Source organism: Scyliorhinus torazame, chromosome 1 (assembly GCF_047496885.1).
Source record: "Scyliorhinus torazame isolate Kashiwa2021f chromosome 1, sScyTor2.1, whole genome shotgun sequence".
NCBI lineage: Eukaryota > Metazoa > Chordata > Chondrichthyes > Carcharhiniformes > Scyliorhinidae > Scyliorhinus > Scyliorhinus torazame.
Window position 1 is genome coordinate 317577078 of NC_092707.1, and position 22471 is coordinate 317599548.

The 22471-nt window shown below is 45.3% G+C and overlaps 1 protein-coding gene across 5 annotated transcripts in view; it reads left to right on the forward strand.

The window, feature by feature from the left end:
- The window catches only part of asb3 (ankyrin repeat and SOCS box containing 3), a 160503-nt gene that overhangs the window by 86408 nt on the left and 51624 nt on the right, over positions 1 to 22471 (forward strand). For all 5 annotated transcript variants that reach the window (XM_072507877.1, XM_072507879.1, XM_072507881.1 and 2 more), the window contains 2 exons: positions 11514 to 11691; positions 12335 to 12532. In XM_072507877.1, coding sequence (XP_072363978.1) covers positions 11514 to 11691; positions 12335 to 12532 — 376 coding nt within the window. The remainder of the gene's footprint in view (positions 1 to 11513; positions 11692 to 12334; positions 12533 to 22471) is intronic.

Sequence of the window (22471 nt, forward strand, 5' to 3'; positions counted from 1 at the left end):
CCAATACCAGTACTTCCCTTTAGTCTAGGTTCCATTTCACCTTTTTTTTGGCGACTGCCTGTAGTCCTAGCAGTAACGACTTCTTGAACCTGGCGCTGTTGGGATTACAGAGCTGCCAGCCATCAAATTGGCAGGAATCTCTCTCGGGTGGGACTTCCTTTTCAGATGGCAGCGATGGTATTGCCCTTAGCCAGTTAATGCCCCACCAAATGTTAAGCTGCAGCTGTATTGGTGGGGGTACGTTCCCCTCCAACTCTTTGGTAGGGTAGGAGACCCCACCATATGAAAAATCCCACCCAATGGAATAACATTAATATATTACAATTGAATCATCATTTGATATTATTCAGAAGAAACCAACTTTTTAGTCAGGACATGTACATGAAATTATTTTCTAATAGGTTGTTATCCCTTCCCTTGTAAATATTCTCCTTTATAGCAGTATATTGTACATTATTATAATGTATTGCGTCTTTATACTTATTGTACTCTCTTTAAAAAAAGAAAAGAATGCAATTTATAAACTAAACCATTGTGGAAGGAGTAGGGGAATCGCACCTTATCCAAATCCTGTCTTGGCATAACATTGGCAGATGCTCACTGTCAGCATCTGCTCCGCAATCAGGATTACAACTTGTATGAAACCAAAGGACCCTACGAAGAAAGCAGTCAGCATGTGATTGTTGGCAAGAAACTGCAGCCCTAGATAAATTAATGAACAGGAGGCTTTTTCCTAAAATAATATCAAAATGTTTTCAGCTTAACAATCAGACTGACGTCACTTTTAGTTTCCATAGCAATTGAGATTTTCTGAAAGGTGGAACTAATATTCACATTATATATTGTGTTTGGGGAGGAAAAATGAACATTTCGATGCTGTACTGTCCCTCTCCCTGAAAATAGTGTGCCATTGCATACTGTTCAGAAGTACTGATGCTGTTTTCATACTTTTGTAACAGCACTACACACATCAGAACAAAAATGGCATAAAATTGAATTTTAATCTTTTTCATCTGCTATCTCTTGTCAAATCTATCCCATGCGGTGGTTTAGCTGTTGAACAAAATAGACATCCCCAGCACAAAGGCTGGAACCAACAGCAGCAACTTGTTTCCATAGTGCCTTTACCATAATGAAATATCCCAAGGCACTTCACAGAAATTTGATGCAAAACCTATGCAGGGAGCTATTGGGCCAGGTGACTAAAAGGTTGGTAATACAGGTAGATTTTAAGCAACATTTTGACAAGAGATCTAAGGAGAGTACTCCAGAGTGTGGGGCCTTGACAGCTGAAGGCACACCATCACAAATGGAGGAGATAAAACCAGGCATGCCAGAGAGCTGAATTAGAGATGTGCAACTATTTTGGAGATTGGGAAGGGGTGAAGCGTTGTTGGATTTGAAAACAAGGATGAGATTTTAAAAGTTGCGGCATTGCTTCACCTGAGCAGTGTAAGTCAGTGAGCATGGGTGGTAGGTAAATGGCATTTGGTACTAGTTTAGACATGGATATCAAGAGTATTGGATGACCTTCTAGAGTAGAATGCGGGAGGTACAGCTCCAGGGTCCCAGGTTCGATTCCCGGCTTGGATCACTGTCTGTGCGGTGTTTGCACTTTCTCCCCATGTCTGCGTGGGTTTCCTCCGAGTGCCCTGGTTTCCTCCCACAAACCAAAGATGTTCAGGTTAGGTGGATTGGCCATGGTAAATTGCCCTTAGTGTCCAAAAAAAAGATTAGCTTGGGTTACTGGGTTATGGGGATAGGGTGGAATGGCTTCTTTCTGCAAGATCCATCTGTGGCTTACTAACTAAGCAGGTTAAGGGTGGTATTAGATTAAAGTAGTGGCTCATGATGTGGAACAGATTGGGGGTAACCTGAGGATTGGGAATGTTTTGGAAACCAGCAATGGTGTTCAAAAATGGGGAAAAACAGAATATGTGAGTAAGGTAGCCAGGAGATGTTGGTCGTACCTTCAAAAGGGAATTGGTAAATACTTAAGGGAACAAGTTTTAAGAGTTCTGGGGACTGATCAGCAATTGGAAATACTTAAGTTGCTCTCTCAAAGAGTCAGCACAGGTCCAATAGGCTAAATGGCCTCCTTTTGGATACTATGTCCGGGTCAGAGAATTGGCGGGGGGGCGTGAGAATCCCACTCCGTCGCCGGAGAATCGGCGCGATCGTGGTCGCTGCGCGCCGGTCGGGGGCCGCTGAAATAGACCCCCGCGGCGTGGTTTAAACCTGGTACCACCCGCCGGGAGCCCGGACCTACGGCCGATGTGGACGTCGTGGTGGGGAGATCTGACCCCGGGGAGGAGAGGGCTACCACGGGTCCAGGCCTGCGATCGGAGGCTTCCGATCGGCGGTCGGCCACGATCTGGAGGTGGCACACCTTCCACGCGGGCCTGCTGTTCGGTCGCCGACATGTTGCGCCGGTGTGGAGACGGCAACCACGCGCCAGCGCGCAGACGGCTGTCGCACACATGCGCGGACCCACGACAGCTGTGCAGGGCCGGCTTTCGACGCCAGAGCAGCGCACATCACTCCCGAAGAACAGGAGAATTACTGGGCCTCGGGGCCTGTTGACACCGGCGTCGCCCGTGCCGGTTTTGATACCGACATCAACACTTGGCCGTGATAGCGGAGAATCCTGGCCTATGTTTTTCTCCAACATTCATTCCCACCCACCTTGTAATTGAATTACTACCTTTCATAGCTTTCATAGAATTTACAGAATTTACAGTGCAGAAGGAGGCCATTCGGCCCATCGAGTCTGCACCGGCTCTTGGAAAGAGCACCCTACCCAAGGTCCACACCTCCACCGTATCCCCATAACCCAGTAACCCCACCTTACACTAAGGGCAATTTTGGACACTATGGGCAATTTAGCATGGCAAATCCACCTAACCCGCACATCTTTGGACTGTGGGAGGAAACCGGAGCACCCGGAGAAAACCCACGCACACACGGGGAGGATGTGCAGACTCCGATGGTAGTAATTCAATAACAACTGGAGTTGGTTAATTCAGCTGAGACCTGGAATGTCCTCTATCTTCCTGGTTTGGAACTGTGTCTTTATACCAGATTGCTTATGGGGGATGGTAGCATAGTGGTTATGTCACTGGGCTAGTAACCCCGAGACCCCGACTAATGCTCCGGACACAGGAGTTAAAATCCCAACATGGCAATTGGGGGAATTTAAATTTAATTAAGAAATCCGGAATGAAATGCTTGTCTTGTTAATAATGATCATGAAGAAACCAGATTGTCATATTTTAGAAACAAAACGCCTGGGTTACTCGTGTCCTTCGGGGCAGAGGTCTGCCATCCTTGCCTGGTCTGGCCTACGATGGTGTAGTTGACTCTTGAACCCATACGAAGTGGCCCACATGAGGCACTCTGTTGTGGCAAATCACAAAGGTTTGGCTCACCATCACCTTCTTAAGGGCAGTTAGGGATGGGCACATTCTGGCTTTGCCATCGACCCATCCGAAGAACGAATAAAAATTGGGAAATAATGGTACTTCATTTTCTTTGGGTACTCTGAATTGTATTCTCAGTCGCTCTCATTTTGACCTCTGGTACCTTTTGTGACTTGCAGCTGCTGTCAAGCATTCATTTAATCTGAATCAATCAGGCAGTCCCGACGGTGGCACAGTGGTTAGCACTGCTGCTTCACCGTCCCAGGGACCCGAGTTCAATTCTGGCCGTTGGTATCTGTGTGGAGTTTGCAAGTCCTCCCCTTGCCTGCGTGGGTTTCCTCTGGGTGCTCCGGTTTCCCCCCACAGTCCAAAGATGTGCAGGTTAGGTGGATTGACCATGATCAATACTGGGTTTCCGGGATGGGGTGTGGGCCCATGTAGGGTGCTCTTTCGGAAGGTTGGTGCTGACTCTATGGGCCGAATGGCCTACCTCTGCACTGTATGGATTCTATGGAATATCAAAACAGATTCCGAACACTTTTGTAAGTATATAAAACCGAGAGTAGTTAAAATAATTTGTCTCCTGGACACAGACAGGAGAAACTATCATGGGGAATGAGGAAATGGCAGAGACATTGAACGAATATTTTGTGTCTGTCTCCATAGTGGAAGACTCTGTTACAAATCCAAAATAGAAAGAATTAGAAACTCAATGCAATTAATATCAGCAGAAGAAAAAGTATTCGGGAAACGTAAGGGATTAATCCAAAGTTTGGACGGCATGGTAGCCTGACCTGATGGGCTAAGTCCTAGGGTTGTAAAAGAGGTGGCTACAGAACTAGTGGATGCCCTGGTTATGATTTTCCAAAATTGCAAGGGCTCTACCCTTCCCATCTGAGCCACAAAGGAAGACTTGGCCACCCCTGATGGGACAAAAGATTTTGGTTTTGAGCGATCCAATTTTGGGTTCAGAACTCGGTTTAGGTTGCCTCCTCAGATAAGATAGTGTGTGTTGAGGTTGGCAAGGGAAGATAACAAAGAATTGATGAAATTCGTATCATCCCAATTAGGGCATAGACATTGACCAGAACCATTGGGATGTTCAGTAGGGAGCCGCATACGATTATATATCAACCGTTCGGATCCGCCACAATCTAGGAAGCAGAGAATTTGTCGCTTTTTGGAGGCTTCTGAGTCTGTCATCGAAATTCGAGCCGATTTCTTTTTTCCAGCTTTGCCCTTCCTGGCATCACAGAGATGAGGAACGTTCTCCAGATAATTTCAGGGTTTTTGTTCGGTAAGTTAAAGACTCATGGTGCTGGGAACAAGTGGAGAAAGGTCCAGTTTCCTCGTTCCCCTTGTATCATGCCACCGAAGACATACAATCTATATTAATGACTTAGACGAAGAGACAGAGAATCATATATCAAAGTTTTCAAATGATACAAAGCTATGTTGGAATGTAGGCTGTGAGGAGGGAAGAAAGAGATATAGACGTTAAATGAGTGGGTAACAAGGCAGATGGAGTATAATGTGGGGAAGTGTAAGGCTGTTTACTTTGGGAGTGAAAATAGAAAAGCCGAATATTTTTAAATGGCTTCAAACCTGAGAGAAACTTGGGGGTGTTCTTATCGAAGGAGTACGAAGTTAGCACGCAGGTGCAGCAAGCAACTCAAAACACAAATATGTTGGTTTCTGTTGCTAGGGGTTTGGAATAGAAGAATAAGGCAATATTGCTGCAAATGTATTGCGCTTTGGTGAGGCAACACCTGGCGTACTGTGTGCAGTTTTGTTCTCTATATTAAAAAAAATAAATTTAGAGTACCCAATTCATTTTTTCCAATTAAGGGGCAATTTAGTGTGTTCAATCCACCTACCGTGCACATATTTTGGGTAATGTGGGCGAAACCCACGCAAACACGGGGAGAATGTGCAAACTCCACACAGTGACCCAGAGCCGGGATCGAACCTGGGACCACGGTGCCGTGAGACTGCAGTGCTACCACTGCGCCACCGTCCTGCCCCTGTTCTCTATATTTAAGGATGTATCTACAATGGAGGCAGTGCAGTGAAGGATCATTAGATTAGTTTCAAGGATGAGCGGGTTGTCCTATAATGAGGGGTTGAGTAAATTGGGCTCTGGAGTTTAGAAGAATGAGAGGCTATCTCATTGGAACATTGAAGATTTTGAGGGACTTGATAGTTACAGGTTGTTTCCCTGGCTGAGGAAAGTCTCTGGAAAAGGGTCTAATAGGACTAATATGAGAAATTTCTTCACTCCGAAAGGGTTGTGAATCTTTACAATATCTGCCCTTTAAGGATTCTCCATATATTTAAGGTTGAGATAAACATATCTTTCCCATCTTAGGGAATCGATAGATAGGAAGGAGGAGCTGGTTGGAAAGTGGAGTTGAGGCCATGATTGTATTGGATAGCGGAGCAGGGTCAAGGATTTACCCCATCTGTTTCTAATGTTCTTATTTATAATGAATAGTGGTAAACAATTAAACAACTAACAGGAGGAGGGGGATGCTCCAGAGACATCCCTCTTTTTCAGTGGTGGGAGAGCCCAGCATGCCAGGGTCATAGATGAGACTAAATCATTTCCAACCATCTTCAACCAGAAGTGCCAAGTGGATAATCCATCTCTGCCTCCCCATGAAGTTATTTGCATCCCAACACCAGTCTGTGGCCAATATAATCTACTTTGTGATATCAAGAAATGGCAAAAGGGATTAGATACAGCAAAGACTAACAACATCCTAGTTGCAGTACTTCTCCAAATGAGCATCATGATTTAGTGCCAATTCCCCATACCCCTGCACATTGTTTCTATTCGTGTAATTATCTAATGCCCTCTTGAATAAGACCATGAGACATAGGAGCGGAAGTAAGGCCATTCGGCCCATCGAGTCCACTCCACCATTCAATCATGGCTGATTTCAACTCCATTTACCCGCTCTCTCTCCATAGCCCTTAATTCCTCGAGAAATCAAGAATTTATCAACTTCTGTCTTAAAGACACTCAACGTCCCGGCCTCCACCGCCCTCTGTGGCAATGAATTCCACAGACCCACCACTCTCTGGCTGAAGAAATTTCTCCTCATCTCTGTCCTAAAGTGACTCCCTTTTATTCTAAGGCTGTGCCCCCGGGTCCTAGACTCCCCTGCTAATGGAAACAACTTCCCTACGTCCACCCTATCTAAGCCATTCATTATCTTGTAAGTTTCTATTAGATCTCCCCTCAACCTCCTAAACTCCAATGAATATAATCCCAGGATCCTCAGACGTTCATCGTATGTTAGGCCTACCATTCCTGGGATCATCCGTGTGAATCTCCGCTGGACCCGCTCCAGTGCCAGTATGTCCTTCCTGAGGTGTGGGGCCCAAAATTGCTCACAGTATTCTAAATGGGGCCTAACTAATGCTGTATAAAGCTTCAGAAGTACATCCCTGCTTTTATATTCCAAGCCTCGATTGAACTTCCTCCACCACACTTACAGGTCCTACCCCTTCAATGATCTGTGCTCCAGAACTGACCGCCGCTTAGCTAAGCTATTCCAGTTCAGCTACAATACTGGTATCTACCTAACAGTATGCAAAATTGCCCAATTACGCCCTGTCCTTAGAAAGCAAGACAGAATCCAATCCGACCGATTACTGTCCCATCAATCTACTTAAATCATCAGCATAGTAGTGGATGGTGTCATTCACAGTCCTCTCAAGCTCATCGTACTCTTCTCTGTGAATTTATGGAGACGATGAACATTTTTATTATTTGAAAAAAAGCAATGTGGCATATAGAAATTCTTTGACCGAAGATGGAATCTTTGGATGAATCAGCTGAATTGTTGCAATTTCTGCACAGACCAGAATTAACAACTGTTTCTGGAAATCATTAGCACAGGATCACAGAATTGTTACGAATCAGATCGAGGCCATTTGGCCCATCATGACTGCACTGCTTCTCCAAATGAGCATCATGATTTTTAATAATCTTTATTGTCACAAGTAGGCTTACATTAACACTGCAATGAAGTTACTGTGAAAAGCCCCTCGTCGCCACATTCCGGCGCCTGTTCGGGTACACTGAGGGAGAAATCAGAATGTCCAAATTACCTCACAGCACGTCTTTCGGAACTTGTGGGAAGAAACCGGAGCACCCAGAGGAAACCCACGCAGACATGGAGAAAGTGCAGACTCCGCACAGACTGACCCAAGCTGGGAATTGAACCTTGGTTCCTGGCGCTGTGAAGCAACAGTGCTAACCACTGTGCTGCCATGCCGCCAGATATAGTACCATTTCCCCGTACTCCTGCACATTGTTTCTTTTGAAAAATCATCTAATGTTATTTTGAATGCCTTGATTCAACTTGCCTCCACCACACTTGCAGGTCCTGTCACCTTCAATGATCTGTGCATATTTGCACCTCGGTCCCTCTGCTCCAACACCTCTGAGAATTTTACCCCTTATTTTTCATTGTCTGTCCATGTTTTTACTTCCAAATGCATCGCCTCACACTTCGCCGCATTGAATTTCATCTGCCATCTATTTTCCCACTCCACCAATTTGTCTTATGTCCTTTTGAAATTACATACAGTCTTCCTTACAGTTTACAATACTTCCAAGTCATCGCAAATTTCGAAATTGTTCCCTGCACACCAGGATCTAGATCAGTAATATACATCAGGAAAAGGGTCTCATTACTGAGTTCTGGGGAACACCATTACAAACTTTCTCCAGCCCCCCAAATATGCATTCACCATTACTCTCTGCTTCCCATCATTCAGCTAGTTTTGTATCCACATTGCTACTATCCCCCTTTATTCCAAGATCAAAAGTCTGTTGCATGGCACTGGATCAAATGCTTTCTCAAAGTCCATGTACACCACATCAACAGCATTACCCTCATCGACCCTTTCTGTTATTTCTTCAAAAAATCTCTAAGTTGGTTAAACTGTTTCCTCTTTAGAAATCCATGCTGGCTCTTCCTAATCAAGCCACATGTTTCCATGTGACTACGTTTAAAATGTAAATGTCCGTGGGTGGAGTGGTCTCCTTTGAAAAGACATTTTGGATACAAAATCCTTTTATAGCTCCTGTTGTCTGGACCTGGAAACTCAAATATAATAGTCACGCTAGATTCTGTCTGCAAACTTGAAAATTAACAAAGGGTGATGGGGAGAAACCATTTTTGCACAAGCAGGTGGGCATTGCTGCCGTTTATCCCCAATTTTGTAGCAATGGCTTCCAACTTCAAATTATTTGTATGGACAACGGAAGCATTTGATTATGTGGTCATATGGATGAAACCTGGCTTGAGACAGCAAATCTTATTACTCCAAGGACAGGACAGAGACCAGTCAGCCTGGGAAAAATGGCAAGGAGAACAGAACCCTGCCGAAACAAGCAGTCAACATCTGCAGCGTGAGGGGACTAACATGCAAAAGTATATTTCTTTTCCACAGAAGCTATGCCCTGACTTTGTCTGAAAACCCAAGACTTCCAACTTTCATTAACCTTCAAAGAACCACTGGAGAGGACCCAATCCATGCCTTCAACAATTTAAACTTAAAAACATGTGATTTGCTTTCTTGTTATTCCATCAATAATCTAACTGCATGCATCATTTGGAAAACCCATCTTTCTGTGTGTATTGTATCTATGTTTGAGGGAGTGATGTATCATTGTGTTTACATTCCGGGTGCTGTGAGAGTATATCTCGCCTTTTGATTTTAAACTTACCAGTAGGCCTGTAATATGTAAATTCTTTAAAGTCACAACACTGTCTAAAAATACGCATCTTGTTGCAGCCAACCCAGAGGTAAGAAGGAAACTTCCCCACCACCGCTTCCCTTCTGTAACAAGCGGCACTTACTGAAAAACACTGACATTCAGTTTGGGTTTTGCCATAGATTATCATAGAATTTACAGTGCAGAAGGAGGCCATTCGGCCTATCGAGTCTGCACCGGCTCTTGGAAAGAGCACCTTATCCAATGTCAACCCTATCCCCATAACCCAGTAACCCCACCCAACACTAAGGGCAATTTTGGACACTAAGGGCAATTTATTATGGCCAATCCACCTAACCTGCACATCTTTGGACTGTGGGAGGAAACTGGAGCACCCGGAGGAAACCCACGCACACACGGGGAGGATGTGCAGACTCCGCACAGACAGTGACCCAAGCCGGAATCGAACCTGGGACCCTGGAGCTGTGAAGCAATTATGCTACCCACAATGCTACCGTGCTGCCCGTGCAGCCATAGAAGATGGTTGTGATTTTTCTTCTGGACCCATCTTTTCACCCCATGACGTTGCTTCATTAGTGACCTTCCATTCATCACAAGGTCAGAAGTGGGGATATTCACTGATTATTGCAGTGTTCAGTATCATTTGTGACAGATGCTGAAGTCGTCTATGGCTACATGCAGCAACACCTGGACGGCATTTAGGCTTGGGCTACACAAGTGCCAGGTAGTGACCATCTTCAACAAGTGAATCTGTCCATCTTGTCTTGACATTACAGCATTACCATCGCTGAATCTCCCATCAACATTCTGGGGCATCATCATTCACTGGAACTTAATTGGTTGAGTTGCATAATTACCTCTGTGACAAAAACAGAACAGAGGCTAAGGATTCTGTGGTGAGTAACTTGCCTCCTGACTCCTGTTCACCATTTAGAATGCACAATTCAGGAGTGTGAAGAAATATTCTCCAATCGCCTGGAGGATTGCAACTCCACCAACACTCAAAACTTGACAGCATCCAGGCCAAAGCAGCTTGATTCATTGGCACCCAATCCACCACTTAAAACATTCACACCTCCACCACTGGTGCATAGTGGCAGTGAATTCAACAAGTACAGGGTGTGCTTGGCAATAAATTGCTTTGACATTTAATCAGGACATGAGCTGTACTCCTACAATTTGGGGAAGATGGCATTTTCACTTAAATACAACCTGTTTCTAGTGCTTTTGCCTGATTAATTTGTCTGCCTTTGTAACACCTAATAAAAGGAGTTAAGATGGGCTTTGAAGATTAATCTAGATAACGGGTTCTGGATTTTAGGGTTTTTAACTTCATCTGGTTTCTTTTAACTATAACTTTAGAGCTAAGAGTTTAAAAAAAATACTGCAGCAATCTGTCGAGCTGTATTTTAAATGTGGCTCAGGTTTCTATATATCATACATCTGCATCAGCACTGTAATCCACAGCTGATATCTGGCAAAATAGTTTGGATTGTACCTTTCTCGTTTATGTTGTCAGTGGCTGGTAAGTAGTTTGGCACAGAATTTACATGTAACGAAGATGTTTGTGCAAGGGGCAGATGTCCCTGAAGCACGGTACCATAGTGGTTAGCACAGTTGCCTCACAGCGCCAGGGTCCCAGGTTCGATTCCCCACTGGGTCACTGTGTGTGCGGAGTCTGCACGTTATCCCCGTGTCTGCGTGGGTTTCCTCCGGGTGCTCCGGTTTCCTCCCACAGTCCAAAGATGTGCAGGTTAGGTGGATTGGCCATGGTAAATTGCCCTTAGTGTCCAAAAAAAAGATTAGCTTGGGTTACTGGGTTATGGGGATAGGGTGGAGGTTACTGGGTTATGGGGATAGGGTGGAGGTGTGGGCTTAGGTAGGGTGCTCTTTCTAAGAGCCAGTGCAGACCCGATGGGCCGAATAGCTTCCTGCTGCACTGTAAATTCTATGAAATCAATGTAAATTCTAGGAATCACCCTCCAGATAGTTACCCGTTTTCACATGTTTTCACGCGTTAAGAAGTAGATCAGCTGTCTCATTGCATATTCTATCTATACAATTAATGTTTCTGCTTTATTAAAGTCATATGCATATTAATTGAAGCTTGTTATATTGAACATTTGGGTAAATTCCTTCTGTCATATCGAATCATTCAGACTGTCTTGGTCAAATAGTTGCAAAATTATGGTCACAAAACCTAGACTTTCACTAAGTAAATAATTAGCTTGTACTTTAGTATTTCAAATGCATTGCACAGTGGTCTAGGGACATGACTATTAATCCATAAGACATGAACTGAATTTGCAGCAAGATAACCTGTTAAATCTATTTTGCAGGTAGTAATGTTAATTGTCAGGCCTTTGATAAGGCCACACCATTGTTTATAGCAGCTCAAGAAGGCCATGCAGAATGTGTTGAACTGCTGTTGTCAAGTGGAGCTGATACAAACCTTCCCTGCAGTGAAGATGATTGGCAGTTGCCCATTCATGCAGCAGCCCAGATGGGAAAAGTCAAGTAAGTACTCACAGATTTGAGTTATTAGAAAGACATGTATTTTGAGCAGTTTGTGGTTGGAGAATATATTTTTGAAATTGATATTAAACATTGCTATACAGCGGGTATGTGTGGGATTGCGATTTGCATAGCAGTGCTAGAACTTATTTTGCATTTAGGAAATACATTTTAAAAGGAGAATACATTTTAATTTTAAAATTCCGAACTTTCCAGGGGAGCAAGCCTACAACACTCTCCACTCTGGAAATGTATCTCCTAGTTCTGAGCCTTAAATATTTGGCTTTCACTCTCTGGCTCTCTCACATTTGTTCTTTGTTCAAGTATGTGAATGAATATGCTTACTGCTTAAGTTACAAATACCTTGTAACTACTTGCTTTCACCTGTCAGGATTGTTCTCCAATTGTCAATGTTTTGGGGATGTGCCAACGTTTTTTTGCTTCCTGTGTTGACATCTACTTCTTAATTTTCTCTTGTGACTTCTGGTTCAAAATGTATTCAAATAAATTTATATATATTATGTTAGTGCCTCAGCATTCAAAGTTGTGCACTATTTATAATTCAAGATGAGAACCTCGAGCATTTTTCTCTTGTTCCTGTTTGTGAATTCACATTCATTTCATAGCATGTATGGATTTCTGGCAGGGTGCTGGAGTTGTTAATACCAATCACAGATCGAATATGTGATACGGGGGCGAATAAGGTGAGCCCAGTCTATTCGGCAGTGTATGGAGGACAGCAAACGTGTTTGAAAATGTTACTACAGGCAGGTTACAGTCCTAACGCCCAGGAGTGCCCATTGTATGAGTGCCTATCGCCGTTGTGCATGGCTTTTTCTCGGAGGTAAGTTATTCAACTTCTAGAGCTTTGATTGTTTTCTGCAGAATTATAAGACACATTGTCTGTGGCAATACATGCATAGATTTTGTAATACTGTGTAATATATATGTATATGAAATAGGGCCGTATTTTATGGTCAGTGGTGAGTAAGGAGTGCCAGTCATCAATTGCACTTGCTCACAGGTTTTCAGTGGGTTTATGCAGTGGAGTTTGATATGATCTGAAAACCATTCCAATGTGCTGTCTTCTGCAGAAGATATGGCACCTGTGAACAGAGCAACTGTAAATTTCCTTAAATCAGATTGAAGAATGGCTACTTAACAGCATAAGAGACTTAACCCAAAGTAAAGTTGGATGGGTGAAAAAAGGATTGAAAGAGATATAAGACTGGGGTAAAAGTTTTGTTGGATTACATTTAAGTTTTATTAACCCTCCAATATTACAACAGCAACAACTTTGCCAAAGAGTCATCCAGACTCGAAACATTAGCTCCCTTCTCTCTCCACAGATGTTGTCAAACCTGCTTCGATTGTCCAGCATTTTCTGTGTTTGTTTCAGATTCCAGCATCCGCAGTAATTTGCTTTTATAACAGTCGATTCTCTGAGTCACAGAGATATTTTAGCAGTAATTAAGACTTATGCCATTCAATGTTAACTTACATGGGCAAGCTCCATTTTTCTGGCAAGTTGAGTTAATATCTATCATTTAAGAATATCAACTTCATACCCTTCCTTGTGTTTCACCATCCAGTCTCTTAGCAAGATACCGTAGCAAAGCTTCTGGGCATGATTTCTGCTTTTAACTAAACATGGACAATTACCAGAGGTTGCGGTTATATTTACCCTATTAATAGTCTCACTTATTATTTTTGACCCCAAAATATGAACCATTGAAATCCAGGTGGAATCCTGAAGAAGTAGAAATTTGAGAGACACTAGTCATAATTTAGTAAAATTCTTTGGAAATCAAAATTTTGCCAAGGAACAAGAGAAAAAGGAGAAATCACAATCAATGGCTTTGGAGAAATTGCTGGATATCAGGAAAGAGAGAATAATGCTTAGAATGGTATGGGCCAATTCGGTACAGTCAACACCTATTTGCCTTGAAAAGGTGAGCTGCCTGCTTGAACCATTGCAGTCAATGATGAAGGTCTATCTACCGTGGTGGTAGTAGGGAGGGAGTTTTAGGATTTTGATCCAGGATTTTGAAGCATGTGTCTTGGAAGGGAACTTCCAGATGATTTTTCCATGTTACTCTCGGTGATAAAGGTTACAGGTTTATATGGAGCTTGAAGGGGTTTTGGGCCGTTGCTCCAGTGCCTCTTGGAGATGGCACACACTGCCACTGTGTGCCAGTGGTAGAGCGAGTGAATGTTTTGAGTGGGGAATGGGGTGCCAATCAAGTGGGATGCTTCGTCCTGGATGCTGTTCATCTTTTTTGTGTTGTTGGAGCTGCACTCTGGTAAGTGGAGAGTATTCAATTACACTCCTGACTTGTGGCCTGTAGACAGTGGATAGACTTTGTGGAGTCAGGAGGTGAGTTACTCACCACAGAATTTCCAGTCTCTGACCTGCTCTTGCAGCCACAATATTTATATGCTTAATCAATGGTAGCACCCAGGATGTTGGATGTTAATAGGTGCCTTTCAGGTTTTCTCAGGACACGCCAAGTACCTTTTGAAGAATAGTCACTGCTGTAACATGGGGATTATGGCAGCAAATGTGGACATGGCAAACTCCCACAAGTAACTATGATGATCAGATATGTTTTTGTGAAGTTGTTTGAGCATTAAATATTTGCTATGACACTGGGAATATCCCTCCTGCTCTTCTTTAAAGTAATACAGTGGGACCTTTTGCATCCACTTGAGGGGGCAGACAGGGCCTCAGTTAAAGTCTGGCCTGAAAGATGTCTTCTCCAATGGTACAGCACTCCACTAGTAATGCACTGGAATGTCAGCTTAGATTTCTGCTCAAGTCATTGGCGTGGGTCTTGAACCCAGAACATTGTGACTGGGAGTTGAGTGTGCTAGCAATTGAGTCACAGCGATTGTTGCGTGATATTTTGATATATCAGTGACTCTACATAATATTGAGATACAAGCTCTGCTTCGACTCTGAGTGATCTTACCAAAAGTTCAAAGGGCCATCTTTGCTTACATTGCCCTGCATGATCCTGTTAGTGGCCAGCACCTCAGCTACATTAAAATGGGCACTTCGGTGGTGGCCACAGAGTGAGTGGTCACACATTTGGTGGTTCCTGGTCAAGGTGGAACTGTTTGGCCCTTTTCGCCGAATAAGGGTTTTTTTGCTAGTGCAAAGTGCATGAACAGTGAGAGATAGAAATTCTCCTCTGTTTAAAGCTTATCAAACGTGGAGTGCAACGATCAAGGAGCAGCAGGCTGGGAGGGCTTTCTGAGTGCAGCAAAGGGGAAAGATGGCAGAGGGCTCTGGGGTGTTGACCCCAGTGTTCCACTGAGCAACTGCTGGAGTTTCTGAATGCCAAGCTCCAACAGCAGAGGCAAGAGGCCTCTGAGGACCAGGTGGTGGAGCCGTTTGGGGCAAAGGCTGGAGACGCAGAGTTTGGAGCTCCAGAAGGTGGAGTCATCGGTGGTGGATCATGAGCACAGGTCGGCCTCGTTGGAGGCAGAGACTGTGATTGTGGCGGAGGGCCAGAAGCAGCTGAGGGAGAAGGTGGAGGACTTGGGGAATCGCTCCAGGAGGCAGAATCTCTGGATTGTGGGGCTGCCTAAAGGGATTGAGGGAACACAGGCTCCAAAGTATGTGGCCAATATGTTCGAGAAGCTGGTGGGGGAGGGTGTCTTTGGCCAGCCTCCCGAGGTGAATCAAGCGCACAGGGCGTTAAGGAGGCCAAAGGCGGGGGTAGCAACTGAAGGTGATGGTGTTACAGTTGTATCGTTTTCTGAATAATGAGAGGATTCTGCGGTGGGCGAAAGAGATGAGAGAGTGAACCTCGGAAGGAAATGTAGTGCGGACGTGATGTTTCTTCAGGAGATGCACCTGAAGGTGGGGGACCAGATTAGGTTGAGGAAGGACTGGGTGAGGCGGGTATTCCATTCAGGGTTGAATATAAAAACAAGAGGGAGGGAAGGCAGTGAGTTTCGAGGTGGGGAGTATAGTGACAGACCCTGGGGGTAGATTTGTGATGGTGAGTGGGAGGTTGGAGGGATGCTGGTGAATGTGTATTATGCCCCAAATTGGGACGACGTAGACTTTTTGAGTTGGGTTTTGACAAGATTCCGGACCTGGACATGCACCGGCTGATTACGGGGGGGGGGGGGGGGGCGGGGGGTGGATTTTAATACGGTGCTGGACCTTAGGTTGGACCGATCGTGTCCCAGGTCCCTGTAGGTGCTGGTCATGGCAAAGGAGCTGTTAGGTTTATGGAAGGCATGGGAGGGTGAACTGCCAGTTGTCATGGTGCATATAGGCACCACGATGTAGATAAAAAAAACGGGATGAGGTCTTACAAGCTGAATTCAGGGAGTTAGGAGTTAAACTTAAAAAGTAGGACCTCAAAGTTCGTAATCTCAGGATTGCTATCAGGGCCACGGGTAGGAATGTCAGGATAGATGGGATGAATGTGTGGCTCGATAGATGGTGCAAGAGGGAGGGATTCAAATACCTGGGGCATTGGAACCGGTTCTGGGGAAGGTGGGACCAGTACAAACCGGACTGTCTGCACCTGGGCAGGACTGGAACCAATGTCCTAGGGTGGGTGTTTGCTAGTGCTGTTTGGGAGGGCTTAAACTAATGGGATGGGAACCGATGGAGGAAGTCGGAGGGAAGTAAAATGTGGACAGAAACAAAAGGCAGTAAGGGGGAAAGTGTAAGGCAGAGGAGACATAGTCAGAAATCAAAAAGGGCCACAGTACAGGGTACAGTGACTTGAGGATAGCTCAGTGAATAGGCCCAGTAATACTAAAAGGAATAAAACGGGAGGTAAAAACATAAACGGAAAGCGAAGCAGCAGGTTATCATGAAGATATGGTTCAACGATAAGGAAAATTAGGAGAAAAATAACTTAGGAGAGTTTACTGATAGAGGTGTTAAGATTCAAAATGGAGGTATGAAAGCCAACATAAGGGTTCTTTACCCGAATGCTCTTCGTATTCGGAATAAGGTAAATGAGTTGATTGCGTAAATCATCACGAAGGACTATGATTTAGTAGCCATTACTGAAACATGGTTAAAGGATGGTCACGACTGGGAGTTAAATATCCAAGGGGATCAAACTATTCGGAAGGACAGAGTGGATGGTAAGGGAGGTGGTGTAGCTCTGTTGTTTAAGGATGACATCCGGGCAGTAGAGGGCGAGAATACAAGACCAGGGGTGTACTTCTGAGGCTGCATAAGGCTGTGGTCAGACCCCATTTGGAGTATTGTGAGCAGTTCTGGGCCCCATATCTAAGGAAGAATGTGCTGGCCTTGGAAAGGGTCCAGAGGAGGTTCACAAGAATGATCCCTGGAATGAAAAGCTAGTCACTTATGGAACGGTTGAGGACTCTGGGTCTGTACTCATTGGAGTTTAGAAGGATGAGGGGGGATCTTATTGAAACTTACAAGATACTGCGAGGCCTGGATAGAGTGGACATGGAGAGGATGTTTCCACTTGTCGGAAAAACTAGAACCAGAGGACACCATCTCAGACTAAAGGGACGATCCTTTAAAATAGAGATGAGGAGGAATTTCTTCAGCCAGAGGGTGGTGAATCTGTGGAACGCTTTGCCGCAGAATACTGTGGAGGCCAATTCACTGAGTGTCTTTAAGACCGAGATAGATAGCTTCTTGATTAATAAGGGGATCAGGGGTTATGGGGAGAAGGCAGGAGAATGGGGATGAGAAAATATCAGCCATGATTGAATGGCGGAGCAGACCCGATGGGCCAAGTAGCCTAATTCTGCTTCTATGTCTTATGGTCTTATGGTAGTGAGGGGTGACATCAGAGGATAAGGTTGAATCCATTTGGATGGAAATCAGGAATAGTAAGGCGAAAAAAATCACTGATAGGAGTACTCTATAGGCCACCAAATAATATTATGGTGGGGCGGGCAATAAAAGAAAAAACTGATGCATGTAGAAATGGTACAGCAGTTATCATGGGGGATTTTAATCTACATGTCGATTGGTTTAACCAGGTCGGTCAAGGCAGCCTTGAGGAGGAGTTTATAGAATGTATCCGCGATAGTTTCCTAGAACAGTAGGTAATGGAACCTACGAGGGAACAAGCGATCCTCGATCTGGCCCTGTGTAATGAGACCGGATTAATTAATGATTTCATGGTTAGGGATCCTCTAGGATGGAGCGATCACAATATGGTGGAATTTAAAATACAGATGGAGGGTGAGAAGGAAAAATCAAACACTAGTGTTTTGTGCTTAAACAACGGAGATTACAATGGGATGAGAGAAGAGCTAGCTAAGGTAGACTGGGAGCAAAAACTTTATGGTGTATCAGTTGAGGAACAGTGGAGAACCTTCCAAGCGATTTTTCACAGTGCTCAGCAAAAGTTTATACCAACAAAAAGGAAGGATGGTAGAACGAGGGGAAATCGACCATGGATATCTGAGGAAATAAGGGAGAGTATCAAATTGAAGGAAAATGCATACAAAGTGGCAAAGATTAGTGGGAGACTAGAGGATTAGGTTATCTTTAGGGGGCAACAGAAAGCTACTAAAAAGGTTATAAAGAAGAGTAAGATAGAGTATGAGAGTAAACTTGCTCAGAATATAAAAACATGGTAAAAGTTTCTACAAATATATTAAACAAAAAAGAGTGGCTATGGTGAATATTGGTCGTTTAGAGGATGAGAAGGGAGATTTAATAATGGGAGATGAGGAAATGGCTGAGGAACTGAACAGGTTTTTTGGGTCGGTCTTCACAGTGGAAGACCGATAACATGCCAGTGACTGATGGAAATAAGGCTATGACAGGTGAGGACCTTGAGATGATTGTTATCACTAAGGAGGTAGTGATGGGCAAGCTCATGGGACAAAAGGTAGACAGGTCTCCTGGCCCTGATGGAATATATCCCATGGTACTAAAAGAGACACATCCAGAGTGGGAATTGGAGCTTGGTAATTTAGTGCAGTGAGGTAATCAGGAAAGGTAAGTGGCAAGTCTAATTCTGATGTTTTTTAGTTAAAGGTGCAGTGTGTAGTTTAATGTCTGATTGGCTGAAGCTGCCCCCACCCTAATTGCTGAGAGGCAGTTATCTGTCAGTCACCCGAGGCCTGTTTAGTGGCACAAGGGTGTACATTGTATTCTTCTCTTTGAAGCTTAAGTAGTGTGAGACACCCTGGTTAGCTGAGGTCTGTATACAAGACAGACAGACAAAGCGCACTCAGTAAGCTTTGCGCAAGTGAAGGAGACACAGCTGGAGTGGGAATTGGAACTTGGTAATTTGGTGCAGTGAGGTAATTCGGTGCAGAGTGGGAGAACGTGCTTTCTCCCTACCGTTTTGGTCTCTTTCTTCTGACCTTTTAATCTGCAGGGAGAGAACCAGAGAGCATCCTGGGAAGGTAAGTGATTTTTATTTTTATTACCTTCTCAAATTGTGTGGGGGGAAAACTGAAGTGACATCACAGTAAAGCTGTGACCTGATTGGCTGGTTGGGAATCTACACAATTTAAAAATTAAACATTGTTAAACTAATTAAACATAATTACTTATAATTTAGAGGGGTATCTGTGCCAGAGATCGGAGAGTACAGTATTTAGCTTTCACATTTATAGTAGAAATCTAGTGCTATGAAACATATAGTTACTAACTTTTAAAAAAATATTTTTTTAATTTAATTTACTAATTAAAGCAATGTCAATTAGAGGGGTGCAGTGCTCTGACTGTGAGATGTGGCAGGTCCGGGAGGCTTCCAGCGTCACGGATGGCTTAATCTGCAGAAAGTGCACTGAACTGGAGCTCCTCACAGACCGCATGGATGCAGTTGGATGCACTTAGGAGCATGCAGGTGGCGGAAAGTGTCATAGATAGCAGTTATATAAATGTGGTCACACCCAAGGTGCAGGCAGAGAAATGTGTGACCACCAGAAGGGGCAGGCAGTCAGTGCAGGAATCCCCTGTGGTTGTCCCCCTCTCGAACAGGTATACCCTTTTGGATACTGTCGGGAGGGGGGGGATAGCCTATCAGGGGAAAACAGCAGCAGCCAGAGCAGTGGCACCACGGCTGGCTCTGATGTTCAGCAGGGAGGGTCAAAGCGCAGAAGAGCGATAGTCATAGGGGACTCGATAGTCAGGGGCACAGATAGGCGCTTCTGTGGACGTGAAAGAGACTCCAGGATGGTATGTTGCCTCCCTGGTGCCAGGGTCCAGGATGTCTCCGAACGGGTAGCGGGCATCCTGAAAGGGGAGGGCAAACAGGCAGAGGTCGTTGTGCATATTGGTACTAACGACATAGGCAGGAAGGGGCATGAGATCCTGCAGCAAGAGTTCAGGGAGCTAGGCAGAAAGTTAAAAGACAGCACCTCTAGGGTTGTAATCTCGGGATTACTCCCTATGCCATGTGCCAGTGAGGCTAGAAATAGGAAGATAGAGCAGCTAAACACGTGGCTAAACAGCTGGTGTAGTAGGGAGGGTTTCCGTTAGCTGAACCACTGGGAGCTCTTCCGGGGCAGGTGTGACCTGTATAAGGAGGACGGGTTGCGTCTAAACTGGAGAGCATAAATATCCTGGCCGCGAGGTTTGCTAGTGTCACATGGGAGGGTTTAAACTAGTATGGCAGGGGGGGTGGGTACCGGAGCAACAGGTCAGAAGGTGAATGCATTGAGGGAGAACTAGGGAATAGGGCCAGTATGGCTCTGAGGAAGAGCAGACGAGGAGATGTTGCTGAAAACAGTGGGTCTGGTGGCCTGAAGTGCATATGTATTACGGGTAAGGCAGATGAACTTAAGAGCTTGGATTAGTACTTGGAACTATGATGTTGTTGCCATTACAGAGACCTGGTTGAGGGAAGGACAGGATTGGCAGCTAAACGTTCCAGGATTTAGATGTTTCAGGTGGGATAGAGGGGGATGTAAAAGGCATGGCGGAGTTGCGCTACTGGTCAGGGAGAATCTCACGGCTGTCCTACGGGAGGACACCTCAGAGGGCAGCAAAGCTATATGGGTAGAGATCAGGAATAAGAAGGGTGCAGGCGCAATGTTGGGGGTTTACTCCAGGCCTCCCAACAGCCAGCGGGAGATAGAGGAGCAGATAGGTAGACAGATTTTGGAAAAGAGTAAAAACAACAGGGTTGTTGTGATGGGAGACTTCAACTTCCCCAATATTGACTGGGGCTCACTTAGTGCTAGGGGCTTAGACGGGGCAGAGTTTCTAAGGAGCATCCAGGAGGGCTTCTTAAAACAATATGTCGATAGTCCAACTCGGGAAGGGGCTTTGGACCTGGTATTGGGGAATGAGCCCGGCCAGATGGTAGAAGTTTCAGTAGCGGAACATTTCGGGAACAGTGACCACAATTCAGTAAGTTTTAAAGTGCTGGTGGTCAAGGTTAAGAGTGGTCCGAGAGTGAATGTGCCAAATTGGGGGAAGGCTAATTATAACAATATTAGGCGGGAACTGAAGAACCTAGATTGGGGGCAGATGTTGGAGGGTAAATCAACATCTGACGTGTGGGAGGCTTTCAAATGTCAGTTTAAAGGAATTCAGGACCGGCATGTTCCTGTGCGGAAGAAGGATAAATACGGCAAATTTCAGGAACCTTGGATAACAAGAGATATTGTAGGCCTCGTCAAAAAGAAAAAGGAGGGACTTCCGGGTGCGGCGATGACCAGCTAAGTCACACGTTTCGGCAGCTCCCGGTGGAACGGACTTTTGGGCTCTTAATAAGAGCCCCAACGGCAATTTTAACGGCTAAAAGTACTTTGCGGTAAAGTATCCTCAGATGGGCAAAGAAAACTCGGAGCAGTAGGTGGGAGAACGCGGTGATCCGCGTATATCAAGACTGGAGTGCGGAGGTGGCGAGAAGGAGGGCGAGCTTTAATCGGGCCAAGGCGGTGCTTCATAAAAAGATTACATTTGGAATGCTGCAGCCGGCAAGACTGTGGGTCACATAGCAAGGGAAGCACCACTACTTTGAAACGGCGGATGAGGCGTGGACATTTATTGTTGAAGAGAAATTGGAATAAGCGGGTTATTAAAAAAGAACGTTTGCGACAAAGTGGTGGGGCGAATATGGGGGGCGAAGAGGGGGGAGAGATGATTTTTATGTTGTTAATCCTGTGACCCGGTAACTTTTCTCTCTTCCACAGGTTGTGGGGGAGGGAGGAAGGGAGGTGGAGGAGCTGGGGGCGTTGGCCATTGGGGGCGGGGCCAAAAGGGAAGCGCGGGCTTTGTTCCCGCGCTATAATAATTATGGCGGGAATAGGGAAGCAGGAAGGAGGGGGCGTCGCACGGTGCGAGCCGAGGTCACGGGGGGAAGCCGAGGTCGGCTAGAGTTTGCTGACTTCTGGGAGCAACATGGGGGGTGTAACTACGCTAGTGGGGGATCTAGCGGGGGGGGGGGGTGGGAGGGGGGATTTACTGGGTTGCTGCTGCTGGGGAGAAGGGGGAGCTGGTATGGGGTGGGATGGGCGGGGCGGGAGGGCACCGCCTGGGGGGGACACAGCTGCGTGGGAACCGGGTGAGGAGCTGGATAAAAGGGGATGGCTAATCGACAAGTGGGGGGGTAAAGAGCCCCCCAACCCGGCTGATCACGTGGAATGTGAGAGGGATGAACGGGCCGATAAAGAGGGCACGGGTACTCGCACACCTTAACCACATCTGCCTTAAGTTTCTTATGTTGCAGGAGACGCATTTGAAACTGATAGACCAGGTTAGACTACGCAAAGGATGGGTGGGGCAGGTGTTTCATTCGGGGCTAGATGCGAAAAACAGGGGGGTGGCTATACTAGTGGGGAAGCGGGTAAT